Here is a 14,985-nt window from a genome sequence, read left to right as displayed (position 1 = left end):
CTCGTCGCCGAGCCCCGGCTTTACTGCGCACTGTTCTGAGCGAGTCTTTCTGCAGCGGGCAGCGGGCAGCGGGCAGCAGGCGAGGACCTGCGCGCCCTGGAGGCTGCTTTTCTTTCAGTTGACATCTTCATCTTTTGCCCGGTTTGCCTGCTGTTCCTTTTCCTCATGTTCATGCTAGCATGCAGTTCTGTTGCCTCTGAAATAAGACGGTGACTTTCTTCCCACCGCATTGAGGCTGCTTTGTCCCCCACCCCAGTGACGGCCATGCCAGGGATGGGTAGTTACAGCCTGTTTTTGCCGCCTAAATGAGCAGGCGTTGTGGGGATGAGGTGGGGAGATGGGGCTGTCCTCTCTTCTGGGACTTGGGCAGTGGCCCCTGGCATGGTTCAGCCCACTTACTTTGGAGATGCTTTCCAGTCCCGTTGGAGGGGGAGGAATGCTCACTGGAATTGGGCAGTTTCCCCAATTCAGCCTGTGGCCTTGGAGCCCTGACTCCCCTCCGGGTTAGCCCATTGTTCTTGCTCCAGTTTCACCTGTCGGTTTGCTTTCCCAGGACCTTTCCCACTCGCCTCAATTGAAGAGGAAGAGCATGGGTGGCAGTTCACTTCTCCAGGTTTGGGGAGCTGTAGTGAGAATTCTCCTGCCTCTGCTCTCGTCACCGTGGCGGCGGGGCTGGGCGAGGAGCCACGTGTGGTGCCTCCTGCATTTCTTCCCTTGCCTCTGCTTTTACAGTTATTCTGCCAGATTATGCCTGATTCCTTGTTGGGTTGCTGTTGGTGATTTTTTTTTGTTTGCTTTTTACTATTGTTTTGCTCAAATATTAATTATCAGGGGAAGGAAGATTGTGATGCCATTTCAATTCTTTGTCGTAACTCAGAAATCTTTATTCTTGTATAGTGTTTCAGCATACTCTGTGTTCCTTACTACTCATAAAACTCTTTGGGCTTATTTTCCTCTCTCCAAACTAAGGAAACAGATCTAGTGAGGTCAGGGAGTGGCTTAGAGCTGCCGCACGTTGGACTTCTCACATCCCATGCAGTGGTCCTTCTGTTGCCAAAGTCAGCGCTTCCTTGTTTCTCTGCTGGAGGCGGCTGCTGGGGGCTTTGGTTCCTCAAGAGCGCCGCCTCCACCATGAGGCCTGGCTTTGTCTTGTCTGCAAGTTTCAGGGTGTTTACCCCTCTCTCCTAATGGAGGCTCAGGAATGTTGCCCCCTTGCCTCACCCAGAGCCGCCTGTGTTTGATTACCTCTCAACAGTTCACCTTAAGCGAGGAGGGTCTGCTGGAGAGACGTTGCTACCAGGCTGACAGGTGACAGCCTTAGCGTGGGGTGGAGGTGGGGACTGGGGAAAGGCCAGCCTATTTCAAGGTCTTCTGCAGCAATGAGCTGTTGATCGGAGAGAACCCCCAGAGGGTGGAGCTGTCTGGTAGTCATTTCTCACAGCTCTGTAGGGTGTACTGAGACCACAATACCTCAGAGACCCCCTGCTGTCTGTCCCCAAGAGAAATAGACCAGAACTAGACCCCTCTGTTTACTTCCTTTGGATTTCAGGTAGGGAGGAGACAGTTAAGGGGAAAACTTAGGATGATTCACTAAGGTCGGTCAGCAGTGGAGCCCAGGACTCTGGGGAGCCATCATTTCTATCACTATAGCTTCCTCTTTTCCCCCGCCCCTCCCCACATTCCTTATCCACCCCTCCAACCCCCATGGTCATCCTTTGGTGTGTACAGTCAGCCTTTTCTCAGTTTTAAGTAAGGTGCTTTGTAAAAACCCAGTTGAGACTCCCCTTGCCCCGATTGCTACCCCTCGGCCTGCGGCTGACTAAGACCACCGTGTGAGAGTTCTGGCCTCATAATTCGTTGTGCCCCACATAGCCAGACTTTGGGGCACAGAGTGGCATAAGTAGGGAGGTCACAAGTGCGTGCCTCTCCCCATCTTCTGTGGCGCTCTGGCTGCCTTGGAAGCAGGTGGGCCTTAGCCAAGTTTGTCTCTGGAGCATCTAGTCTGCCGCGTTTCTTTCCTCAGCCCGGAGGACTCTGGAAGTGGGAATGGTGGGCTACTTGGCCATCTGGTGGTCAGGGAAGGGAGTGGACGTTTGGAGGCCTAGCAGCTCTCAGGCCCCTAGGGGCTCTGTCGGATGTTCTTCCCACATCAGTGTCCAGCCTCTGGACCAAGCATCATGGCAAGTCACTACTTTGTCCCCAAAGAGAAGTAAATATTTGCTCCTCTGTACGAGGGAAGGGGGCATAGAAAAAATGCAGAATGGTAAATCCAACAGTAAAGTGTGTCTACAAGACAGAAGTGCTACTTCTAGGATGAGAAACTTCTGGACCAAGTGAAGGGCTGACAGGCAGGTGGAATTCTGATTTAGGAGCCTCTCAGACGGTAAGGAAACTTCTGAAGTCCACAGAGGGGCCGAGAGCAAGCATTTCTTGCTGACTTTCTCACAGGTCCTTCAGTCCCCTGGGAAGGTTGGGTCTGGCACCTTGGAGACAGACCTAAGGCACGAAAATAATTGACTTCTTTGAAGCCGAGCCAGGTGAACAAAGGGTGGACAGGCTCCAGCTTCTGTGCAGTGGGAGAGCCTGGTCCTCTGAGCCAGAACTTTGTCTCCCTCCAGCTTGTTCCTTCCCTCCGCTTGTACTCTTCTTACTCCTCCAGGAAGGCGTCCTTGAGAGCAGCTGGCTCAGCTCCTTGGGAGGACTGGCGTGGCCCAGCCGGGGCCACCCGTTTCCATGGCCTTAATACAGGGGCCTTCCTCCTGCAGCTGGGGCTGTGGTGAGGACCCCTGCCCGGCCTCGCCGTCCAGCTGCACCAAGGGCTGTATGCATTTTCTTCCTCTCTTCATTCTTTCCTCCAGAGAATCTTTGATAAACTTTTTTTTCTTAGAATAGCTTGTAGGTAAGGGGAAGAAAATCTCCACTGGAGCAGAAAGCTCCCCTGTCGTGTCTGCCCGAAGGCCAGGGTCACTTGGATCTGAAGTGTGTCTAATAACTCCCCAGTACTGGGCAGGGTTCTTTACTGCCCACCGGTTGTTTTGGCACTCTGCCCTGACTCCCTGGGAGGTGGGTCGTGTCTCCAGTGTTGGCTGGGCAGGAGGGCTCCGCCTGATGAACATGCCCACCGCTGCAGGCTGCCACAGGGGCCACACGAGGGCCGAGGGGCCACTGGGTCAGTGCAGAGCAAATACTTCGTAAATGCTTACCCGGACGTGAACGCCCATCCAGGTAAAGCTAAAATTACCGTGAGTGTCTCACATTGGAAGAGTTTTTGTGTTTGTTTCTGAGTGTTCTGAAGTTGCTGCAGATAAATTTGGGAGGTACGTCTGCAGGGGGAGCGATGGTTTGCCTTGTTAAGGTGGTTCTGCAGGAGGAGCCTGTGTGGCACAGCCTGCCCTCTCAGGCACACCTGGGGCTTCCCCTCACAGCTCTTCAGAGCATCTTGTACCTGGATTTGAGGTGCTTGTTGGGGCAGCAAGAAGTTGGGCAGGGCCTGCCCGGAGGTGTGCAGGGTTTTGTGGGTCTCCATAGGCCCAGAGCGTGTGTTTGCTGTCTCCACACAGCGGGGACAGTGGCCAGGAGTGCGCTGACTTTCGTGTCATTCACACTTGGCTGCAGTTCGTGAAAAATACAGTTTCTGGCTTTGCTACTCTCCTGCTGGCTGTGGGTCACATCTCCCAATCTCCAAACCCCAGTTTCTCGTTTATAAGATGGGATAAGTATCCCAACTTCTCTTCAAGGAGTCAGGGATGCCACGTGCTTAGCAGGGTTTGCACTCATCCTCCCGTGGCCTCTCCTTTTCCAAGTGCATACCGTCCCTTCCCCTTTGTTTGGCAGCACAGCACATGCCACACATGACAGATTACACTGTGGTCGGGGGGGAACAGCTTTCTTTGTACAATGAGGTTTAGCCATTTGGGTCTAAGATCCACCCTGCTCATCATAATGTTAACTTTTGGTTCTTGGTGGAGATTTGCGAGTTGTTAGTCTCAAACACTTTTATAAACCATCATTTTTGCTGAGGCCTAAGCCATTCATTTGTGTGACTCAAAGTATATTCCACTGAAGAGTGATGTTTTATGTCCCCAGATTCTGTGCGTGCCCCATGTGTGGAACCTAAAGCCTGCAGCGTCCCTGGGTATGCTTGTGGTAGAGGACTTGGGTGATGTGTGTGCTGTGGCCTGAAGTAAAGTTAGCCACATGCGTATTCCTGATAGTTCCATCAGCAGCTTAATATCTGGGCTGAGAGGGAGTCAAAGGAGAGGAACCTGCTAATTATAAAAGTCTTAAAGCAATAATAGCCGCACTTTATTGACTGCTTTCTATAGTTCAGGCACTTGGTGACTTTCCGTAGCTCATGTCATTAAATCTTCATAATAATCCAATGAAGTAGGTGCCAGGTTTATAGATGAGAAAACTGAGGTAGAGAGAGGCTGAGTAACTTGGCTAAGGTCACTTAACTGGCGAGCAGTGGTACAGAAATTCAAGCCAGGTCTTTCTGAAACTAAAGGCCATTGGTAGGCTGCATCACTGCTCTGGGTGGTTCTGGAATGTTGACTGTGGATAAATAACTTGCCCAAGATCACATAGCTGCTAAGTGGCAGAGGCAGGATGCAAACAAGGCTGCTCTCAACCACTCAGCTGTAGTTCCTGTGTCGCAGGCAAAGGCCCAGACGTGAGTGACCCACTGCAGGGCCTGCTGCCGGGGAGGCGTGGACGCTACTGCAGTGGTTGGATTCCAGGGTCTCCTTTAAGGAGGCTCACTTTCCCCTTCTGATATTTGTTTATTTCATTAATTAAATTATAACTATACGAAGGGAAATGATTAACAAAGAAACATCATCAGTCCTACTCAGTTAAGCTTTCATTTTTCTCCATTCCTTCTCAGTTCTTAACTGTTATATAATCGTTCTGCTGCTTTACTTAGCCTTAAACTCATGATTCTCGTTTTTTCTTAGTTGCATGCTATTCTATGAAATTGATACGTTGTGGTTCACTTGACCATAACACATCTTTCTGCCTATAGCCTTTTAATCTTTGGATCGTTTCTATAATGTAGATTCTAGAAGCAAAATTACTAATTTAAAGGATTTAAATACTTTTATTAACATGTAACTTTTCAAGTGTCGTATTATTTCTATAGCTACCAGCAGTATATTATTATATTGATTAACTTCACTAACATTGGATTTTATATATATATATATATATATGTATGTATTTAAAGATTTCTGTTTTCCTTTTTCTCCTCAAAGCTCCCCAGTACATAGTTGCATATTTGTAGTTGTGGGTCCTTCTAATTCTGGCATGTGGGATGCCACCTCAGCATGGCTTGATGGGTGGTGCCATGTCCGCGCCCAGGATTCGAACTGGCGAAACCCTGGGCCACCGAAGTGGAGCGCATGAACTTAACCACTCGGCCATGGGGCTGGCCCCCTGTCTTTTTTAAAAAAAAAAAATCTGTTTTTCTCTTTTAATAAGTAGTAATAGCACCATCCATCTTTGTTTTTTTTTTTTTTTTTTGAGGAAGGTTAGCCATGAGCTAACATCTGCCGCCAATCCTCCTCTTTTTGCTGAGGAAGACTGGCCCTGAGCTAACATCCGTGCCCATCTTCCTCTAGTTTATATGTGGGACACCTGCCACACCATGGCTTGCCAAGAGGTGCCATGTGCACACACGGGACCCGAACCGGTGAACTCCGGGCCACTGAAGCGGAACGTGCACACTTAACTGCTGCACCACAGGGCTCGCCTCACCATCCATCTTTTAAATTTGTATTCTCAACAAACTGGAGAGATTGAGTATTTTTCATGTTTGTTCCCTGTTTTACGCAGTGTAGAAATAAACCTTTGTCATGTTTGATGGTGTGTATTTTTCCCAGTCTTTTTTTTCCTCTTTTAGTTGTATGAATTGTTTTAGATTTTTTGGAGAATTTCAAACATGTACAAAAGTAGACAGAATATTATAATGAATTCCCATCTGTCCCTCACTCAGTTTCCACAATGATTAACTCCTGCCCAGTCTTGTCTCATCTGTACTCTCATGCAGACAACCCTCCTTTGTTATTTTGAAGCAAATCTAAGATAAGATATCATTTAATCCATCATTATTTCAGTATCTCTAAAAGATAAGGGCTTTCTTTTTTAACATAACCACATAGTTTTTTACTTTTTCAGTTTAAATTTAGTCAAACATGTTGAATTTGTCCTTTTATATTGTTTATCTATGCTTTCAGAAGGGTTTTTCTCAAGCTAGGCAGGGCGTTAGAGAAGGAGTGAAGAGTCAGCTTTGATACTGACAGGCTTCACTCTGAGGAGAGACCCCTCCTGTTTAGAGTGTGGCTGTTGGGAGAGCGGGAGGAGAGGGGAGTTTCTTGAGCCTCACCCTCACCTGGCTCTTTGCTCTTCCAGGCTTGTTCGTCACCATGAAGCTGCTGCACCCGGCCTTCCCCGCCTGCTTCCTGCTGACCCTGCTCAGCTTATGGGCAGCTGCTCCCGAGGCTCACGCTGTGTCCAGGGGGACGCCAGCCATCAGTGCTGCCTCTTTCCTGCAGGACCTCATGCATCGCTATGGCGAGGGTGACAGCCTCACCCTGCAACAGCTGAAGGGCCTGCTCAACCACCTGGACGTGGGAGTGGGCCGGGACAACGTCACCGAGCCCACGCAGGGACAGAGGAACCTCTCGACGGTAAGGCTCTCCTCTGCTCGCCCTGTCTCTGCCGCCCGGTCTTCACAGTCCACTTGGGCACAGGGAGCTCAGCTGCTCACGGTAGGCAGGATCAGGGCACGCAAGCCTTGACGGCAGAGCAGACACAGCTCCGCCCCGTCGTCTGGATCGGCAAGTCCGAGCCTCCAGCAGCGCCTCCGGACTTCCTGCGTGGGTGTTTTGAAGCCCTTACCAAAGGGCAGCCCTGAAGTGGGAGCTCTCAACCCTCCAGGCTCTTCCTCAGAGCTATACCGGGATTACCTGGGACTGCCAGGCAGCTGGAGCTCCGGGACAGTGAGCATTTCTAACAGGGAGGAGTTAGCAAAGCCCTTGGCCCACTTTCCCAGGTGAGCCTCGCGGCACCTCCATGTGCGGGTAGACAGCCTTCATTTTGTGGGGAGGATACTGAGGTCCTGCAGTGAGCTCCTGGAGGGACTGGGAGTGAGGCCCAGGTCTTTTGGCTCCTGGGCCTCTGATTATTCCTCCATATCCTCTTGTCTAATCCGGGTCTGAGGCTGTTCGTTGCAGCCAAATATAAGTCAGTCAGCAACGTCTTTCTATATCTACTTTGTTCCCTGGGCTGAGTGTTGTGAGAAATAGAGGAAAGAAGAATGAGTCACGTTCAGGGATTTTACTGTCTAGATGGGGAACTCAACCAACAGAGAACAAAGTAAGCTGATATTAAAAAGCAGTGTTAATTACTGTGGGTTGCACAGTCATTGTAGGAGTCAGAGATGAGAGGGGGCTGAGTGTGTGCTAGAATCCTCAAGGAAGGTTTGTGGTCCGGTGTCCTGGAGCTTCGCCTTGAAGGAGAGTAGAGTTCAGAGAAATCTAGTGGCCTGGGGGGCTGTGTGGCATGGACGCAGAGCCACAGGAGCACGGTGAGTGTTAGAGTCAGTGAGGAGGCTGCCGGGGAGCCTGGTGCAGCTGGGGTCACCAGAGTCCAGCTCTCAGCTTTGTAGTCCCAGAAACTCTGACTGGTCGGCACAGCCAGGGGTCGACTCTCTTACAGATAGACCCACGTCAAACCAAACTCGGATAAGGACTGTGGCGTGTGAGTGTGTAGAGTCTAGGTAGAAGTGAGACTGCAGTGCTTCGCAGGAAGAGTACGTGAGACCCACTTCCCTGGCGCCTCCCACGGGGACGCAGAGCTCCTGTCCACTGGCCAGCCCACACTTGCTGTGTGGTAGACTTTGAATCTTCAGATTTTCCTTCCTTCCTTCCTTCCTTCCTAATCTCTGCCAACACCTTCTCCAGGCTGGGGACCATACTGCATGGTCAAGGAGACTAGTTCCCCTGTAGATACCAGTGCTTGGTAGCTCTGGAAAAGTATCTGTAATCTGCATTTTAATGTAATAGCTCCCTGGGCTATTGTGATATGCGGCCAGATTTGGGATCTGGGTGGAGCTGTATCCTTAGGATGCGAATAGAAACCACACCCTGGTCACAATGATTGGAATTCACTTGTTCCTAGAATTTGGGGGCAGCCCTTTACAGATGGCTGTGCATAAGGTATGTTCACTGGGGGGCTGATTTCTAAGATTACGTGTTAGTGTTGCACATTGAGGGACTAGCTCGCTCTCATCCCGGGAGATGAGTCTAGATTACCAGAAATTTGGACAGTTCTGTCTTCTTTCCCCCTCTTGGAAGGCTGAGTCGGTTGCTGCTTAGGGGCAGGGTGTGACTTTGGTTCTAAGAGGCTGTCTGCTCCTGCCTTTGTCTCAGTGCTTTAGTTCCGGGGACCTCTTTGCTGCGCACAACTTCAGCGAGCAGTCCCGGATTGGGATGAAAGAGTTCCGGGAGTTCTGCCCCACCGTCCTCCAGCAGCTGGATTCCCGGGCCTGCTCCTCCGAGAACCAGGAGAACGAGGAGAACGAGCAGACAGACGAGGGGCGGCCAAGCACGATCGAAGGTGAGCTGGGTGGGAAGGCAGGGACCTGGTCCCCGTGCTGTCTTCACGTGGCCCACTGGCCGATCAGATGGTGCTGCTCACTCAGTGTTTAATCAGTGACCAGTTACCAACGTAGGGAGGGGCGACTTAGAGGAATGATTGTAGTGGTATCTTTTGCACTCACAAGACTGGTCCAGTGCATTGTCAGACTGGGCGACATGGCTGGTGAATGTTAGAGATGGGCTTTTGGACCATCTGTAGATGCTTTTCTTGGCTGCTTTTCTATTTTGGTTTTCATTAAACTACATGGGGGCCAACGCCTTGGTTTTTCAGTTTAGCATTTGAGACCTTATTGAGTCTTCCCTCAGCCCAGTTCATCCTTTCCCCCTTCCCCGGCCCCATGATTCTGCTGCAGCCACAGAGGGCTCACTGATTTATGAGTGTACGCAGCTCCGTCAGGCCCGGATTGCCCTTCTGAAATCCCGTTGTACTAGCGCAAGCTGCCCGACACTTGGTACCTAGCACGTGCTGCTGTGTCGTGCCTCATGTTGTTTCTTGCTATCATTTAACTCCTGTGGTATTTAACCTTTCATATTGTTTTCACCTGCCTCTCTATCTAAAAGGTAAGCTTCTTTTGGATAGCAACTTTGCTGTATTTTTTTAGGCTTCTCCACAGCACCCAGCAAGAAATGGACTCAACACATATTTACTGATGGGTTGGTGGATCTCTCTCTGCCCTGATCACAGCTGAATTCAGAATGGTCCCAGGCAGCAAGAGCACCCCGCCCTCAGTAATGGGGGCCCTCGTCTGTTCTTGTTCCTCCACAGTGTGGGGCTTCGGTTTCCTCAGTGTGTCACTGATAAACCTGGCCTCTCTTCTGGGAGTCCTCGTCCTGCCGTGCACGGAGAAAGCGTTTTTCAGCCGTGTGCTCACTTACTTCATCGCCCTCTCCATTGGGACGCTGCTCTCTAACGCGCTCTTCCAGCTCATCCCAGAGGTGCAGTAGAACAGAAGTGGGCGCGTCTTCTTTCCCGGGGTGCCCCCACTCCCACCCTGTGCTCTAAGGCACCCGACAGCTGCTGCCTGAAAAATTAACTTCTCCCTCATATCATGGAAATGACTTCTGACTCGGGGTCTCAAGGGCCTTCTCTCACTCCTGGGGCACAGGTTTGTCTCTGGCCTCTTCAGGGGATGTCAGATGCAAGGCTCTTAGCATTTGCCCTCCTGCTGGGGACCTCACAGCCTCCCTTCCCCAGTCACTGCCTTTCCTAAGCTCCGTTTGCAGGGCTCAGAAGGAAGGCTTCAGCCATTGGTTGCCATCCATGCCCCTGGTACCCTGTGCCTGCTCTGTTCTAAGTGGAGGCCACCACAAGGTTATCAATCTGGAATGAGTTAGAGGGAAAAGAGGTTGCCAAGTGGAAAGTAAAATTGGCCTGAAAACCAAATGATCCTTTTTTAAAAGCAGGCCCTAATTTGTAGCATAGAGAGCCAAACTTGGAATGAAGACTAACAGAGACAAATGACGTTAAAATTACAAAATAAAGAGAAGGGGCACTCAATCCGTCATAGTTTGCATCTTGACTTCTTCCTGATAGGACTGACTTCCTGGTGCCTTTACTTGACTGTTTTGAAATGTTTGTTAATTTTGTTTTTTAATTGTGACCACTGAGGAGCTCAAAAAAATAAGATCCAAGTTGACACTGCCGACTTCTCGGCCCAGCAGGGACGTGTGCAGTAGGGTGACTACGGGCAGCCGCCTGTCCTAAAGGGCCTGTGTTGGGGCCGTCCAGCCTTCCCAGTCAAGAGACTCACCCCAAAGAGACAGCAGGCGAGTGCCCAGGCCTGGCCTGGCCTGTTCCTTCTTCATAATGAAAGAGCAGATCTGGTTTGAGCACTACCGTCCTGATACTCAATCAGAATGCCACAGAAGTCAGTAAGCACTTCTCAAGGCAGGCCTCATCTTGGGCTCTTTTTTTCAGCTCCGGAAATTGAATTTATTAATTTTTTAAAAATTTGAAATGAAATGCCTCATTGCCTATTGAATGGAAATACAGTAATTGTACATACTCCCCACTGTGGCTCACAGGGGAGTGCCTCACCCTGGCTCGGTTTTGTCCTGCCTGGGGTGTGTGACACTGGGAAATGGTGGAGGAAATATTTTTTGTGACAGGGTGGTCTTGGAACTCTGTTCTCTGTGCCAGAGCCCCCTCAAAGCAAATGGAAACCAACCAATCAACCAACAAAAAATCCCTGAGAAGTTAAGAAACAGTTTGTGGGCATAGGCCCTGACTTGTTCTCCATCCGTTCTGCCCTGCACGTCTGACTGGTTGTGTATCTTGCACAAACCCCTCCAAGTCCAGGCGGTGTTGCATGTGCCTCTGCAGTTCGGGTCGGATGTACAAAGCAGACGGGCAGCACAATGGTCAGTGTCTTTCCCTTGCTCTTATTTTCTGGTGAAGAGAAGAGAGCCCTTGAGTAGTCGGCCCGGGCAGTCTCTGGGTAGGCCTGAGCACACCTCAGCTGTGTGATGAGGCAGCAGCCCGCCCCGCCACTCGCACCAGCTGGCAGGTGCAACTGGGGCCACCAACGGCAACAGGGCAGGAGCTACAAGGTTCCAAGGCCACTTTGGATTCCTCCTCATTTCCTCTGAACTGATTGAAGGAAATTTCGTCAGATTTGAATCACTAACAAATTTTCTATTTCTCTCTCCCTCCCTACTTGTCTCTCTGATTTTTCTTTTTTGTTTCCTTTGTTAATATCCACCAAAACCTTCCTTGTTGCCTCCCCTCCCTCTCCACCTTCTTCCCCTAAATGGTGGTTGCCTGCAATGGGGCGCTCGCCCTTCTCCCTGTCCTGGGTGGGACTGGCTCTTCCTGCAACGGCAGTGTGGGGATATGGTCTCCTCTGTGTGACCGTCATCTCCCTCTGCTCCCTCATGGGGGCCAGCGTGGTGCCCTTCATGAAGAAGACTTTTTACAAGAGGCTGCTGCTCTACTTCATAGCTCTGGCGATTGGAACCCTCTACTCCAACGCCCTCTTCCAGCTCATCCCCGAGGTATGGCGAGCGAGGGCTCTCGCACAGGAGCACACCAGTCTCCTGGGGACCACAGGGCACAGTGGGAGGACCCTCCATTTCAACAGAAGGCTGGAAAGGAGGCCCTTTCCTTTTGGAAAGTGAAGCTAAGACGTAGGCACGAGCAGAGGCAGCATAAAATGGGGTTGAGAGCTGGGTTCACATCCCAGCTTTACCATCGACAAGTTCTGTGGCCTTGGGCAAGTCACTTAACCACTCTGTGCCTCTGTTTCCTCATATGTAAAATGGGGAAAATAATAGGAGTGACCTCATGATGCTGTTGTGAGGGTCCCATGAGTTAATGTTTGTTGTAAGATGCCTGGTGCCTCGGGAGTGCTGTCTGCTGTGTGAAAAGGCCTAGTGTAGTTAGATCACTTTATGGCTTTCAATTTGGGGCTTTGGGCACAAGAAACCCCACATCAAGAGAATCCATAGGTCTCAATAAAAAGATCAGTTCTCCTCAGCAGGGCGTTTGGGGCAGAGGTGTGATCCGAATGAAAGCTTTGATTTCACACATGTTCATGGCACCTTTGCCCCTTTGCTTAGGTTAACGAGACTATCCCTCACCAAAGAGGAGGGAGCGCGGTCTTCGTCAGGGTTGGCGGGCAGCTTGGAGAGGCCTCAGCTGGTTTGCTGTGTTCTCTGCTGTAGACCCGCTCGCGACACTACGCTCGCAGTGATTTCGTTGTAGGTGGTCTGACAGGCCTGGACAGAGCCTGAGTGTGCAGGAAGACACGCTGCTTCTAGCACTGGATGATTTCCAGGATGGGGTTTTGAGTTTTCTTGGTTGATCCTTAGATCAACTCTGTGACATTGAGAGACGAAGCAGGTTTTATCCATTTGATGGATGCGGAATCTGACCTGCTCCAGAGCATGTATCCTGGAGGCCAGGCCCTCTAATTCTGAAAGCTGTGCTTTTGTACTCTGCCACCCTTCGTGGAGAGCTGTTAGTTGCCTGTTTTCACTCCACTTTCCCTAAAATGATTTGACTCTCCTGGAAAGTCAACCTGAATGTGCTGTTTCTACTCTAGAACTTGACCTTTGTGCCTCTTAGAAAACTGCACTGGGGGTTGAGATTGCATTTTCTCCCTTTAAAACAGAAAGGAGAAACACTTACCTTTTCAACAGCCCAGAGTTCGGGTACTTAGGATCACCTATCTCTGAGCTGTTCTCGAGAGGGCTGTTTCTTGTCAGGAAACTGAGGGGCAGATCCCTGCACACTTTCCCAAGGCCCCAGCACGGGGAGGAGCATCACTGAGAGTGGAGTTCTCCTGATTTCTGCTCTGGTCTACTTCCCAATGGATTCTTTTTTTTTTCTTCTCCATAATAAGTGAAATTTCTAGAAACAACTCAAGACGAAACCCCAGAAATTGACACATGAAGGAACAGTCTGCTTCCTTGGCTTTGTGGTCACTGGGAGGTCTGCGGTCAGGACGGTGCTGCAATTCTTACTATTTAAGTGGGGGATGGATTTCCCACTTTAGAAAGTATAATTACGCCATCTCGGTTTGTGTTTACGGGCAGATCAGCCAGGGGCACTAGATAACAATGAAAATAAACACAGTGTCTTCCCTGAAATATGGAATTTGCTGGCAGGGGCCGCCCTTGTAGCAGAGCACAGGAGAAGTGGAGACAAGAGTCCTCGTTAAAAGTAGAAAACCATATCCAAGGCTCTTCTCACTGAGGGTAACATTCTAAGGATGAGCTGTCTTTTGCATCAGAAAATAAGCTGAAGAGCACCTGCCAGGCGTGGTGATGAGCCATTAGGGAAACAGCAAGGGTTGGATTTTGCTGGAAAGGGAATGGGTAGGTGGCAGAGTGATCTCGGTGTGTCTTTCCTTTCCGAGAGTTAAGCAAGTGGTTAAGAAAGGAGAGGGAACCTTGAAGAGTGTTTTATTTTCTTAAACTCATTTTGTTTTCCTGGGTCCACAGGCTTTTGGTTTCAACCCTCTGGAGGATAATTATGTCTCCAAGTCTGCAGTGGTGTTCGGGGGCTTTTATCTTTTCTTTTTCACAGAGAAGATCTTGAAGATGCTTCTTAAGCAGAAAAACGAGGTGAGGCCTAATTGTTGGTAAGTGAAGCGCTTCTAGAGAAAGCATTGGGCTTAGAAATGTTTCTGTGTCGTCCGCTCACCACCCGTACGGTGGGCGTACCTGCACTCTTCCCACCGTGGAGTAAACCCCACAGACGTCATGAGTAGAAATCCTGTTTCACCTCATGAAGATGTGAGCAGAGGGTAAGGGCAGACCAGAAACCACATCGGGCCTGTGTGCCTTTTACTAAGCAGTAATTTATCCCCTTTGTTTTATTCTGGATTATTTCTTTAATATACCTTTTATACCTTTAGGAGATATGTGCATTCATTGTGTGTGAAGTATGACCGCAAAGAATGGGACCAATTATTGCAGTGTAGTTCCGAAAAGATAGCTTTAGTGCCTGGCACTTGTCATCCCCTAAGTGGTTGCTGAATTGAATGAACGTAGCCACTGCAAAGGAGGAGCTCTGAACGTTCGGAGCACTGCTGCCTGGCAGGGATGGGTGTTGACCTGCGGTCACTGCTTTGATGCCTGTGCTACGTCAGCCAAGCCCTCTGGTCCAGCTTTCTGTGATGACTTTCCCTTGGCTCCCGTGCATATCACCTGCTTGTGTTGTCTAGTGGCAGGAACGAGGTCTTCCCAGTGCTCGAGCACAAGCTCAGAGTAGGTGCTCAGTGGGTAGTTTTGGTGAGTGTCATGCTGACCCCTGTCTGTGGTCCCTCCAGCATCATCACGGACATAGCCATTATGCCTCTGAGACACTTCCTTCTAAGAAGGACCAGGAGGAGGGGGTGACAGAGAAGCTGCAGAATGGGGATCTGGACCACATGATTCCTCAACACTGCAGCAGTGAGCTGGATGGGAAGGCCCCTGTGATGGATGAGAAGGTCATCATGGGCTCGCTGTCTGTCCAGGTTAGTGGGCCGTCTCATGCTTGGTGGGGCCTTTAAGCAGTAATGGCTTGGATGACTCAGGCCTACTTTGAAGGTCCATTGTCCACTGTTTGACTTGGGGGCTGTGGGCCTGGGCTTTCTTGTAGGACCTGCAGGCTTCCCAAAGCGCCTGTTACTGGCTGAAAGGTGTCCGCTACTCTGATATCGGCACTCTGGCATGGATGATCACCCTGAGCGATGGCCTCCACAATTTCATCGACGGCCTGGCTATCGGTGCCTCCTTTACTGTGTCTGTTTTCCAAGGCATCAGCACCTCGGTGGCCATCCTCTGTGAGGAGTTCCCACATGAGCTAGGTCAGTGTGCACGCCCCCTGCCTCTCTACTTG

At 50.3% G+C, this 14,985-nt stretch overlaps 1 protein-coding gene across 2 annotated transcripts in view; it reads left to right on the top strand.

Moving 5' to 3' along the window:
- SLC39A14 (solute carrier family 39 member 14) overlaps positions 1–14,985 on the top strand; it is a 41,307-nt gene that overhangs the window by 20,370 nt on the left and 5,952 nt on the right. For both annotated transcript variants that reach the window (XM_046656517.1, XM_046656516.1), the window contains exons 2-7: positions 6,409–6,686; positions 8,430–8,616; positions 11,482–11,651; positions 13,602–13,724; positions 14,432–14,620; positions 14,746–14,953. In XM_046656517.1, coding sequence (XP_046512473.1) covers positions 6,423–6,686; positions 8,430–8,616; positions 11,482–11,651; positions 13,602–13,724; positions 14,432–14,620; positions 14,746–14,953 — 1,141 coding nt within the window. In that variant the 5' untranslated portion in view covers positions 6,409–6,422. The remainder of the gene's footprint in view (positions 1–6,408; positions 6,687–8,429; positions 8,617–11,481; positions 11,652–13,601; positions 13,725–14,431; positions 14,621–14,745; positions 14,954–14,985) is intronic.

This window comes from Equus quagga, chromosome 3, assembly GCF_021613505.1.
Source record: "Equus quagga isolate Etosha38 chromosome 3, UCLA_HA_Equagga_1.0, whole genome shotgun sequence".
NCBI lineage: Eukaryota > Metazoa > Chordata > Mammalia > Perissodactyla > Equidae > Equus > Equus quagga.
Note: the sequence above shows the minus strand (reverse complement) of the source record. Positions and strands in the feature narration are given on the sequence as shown.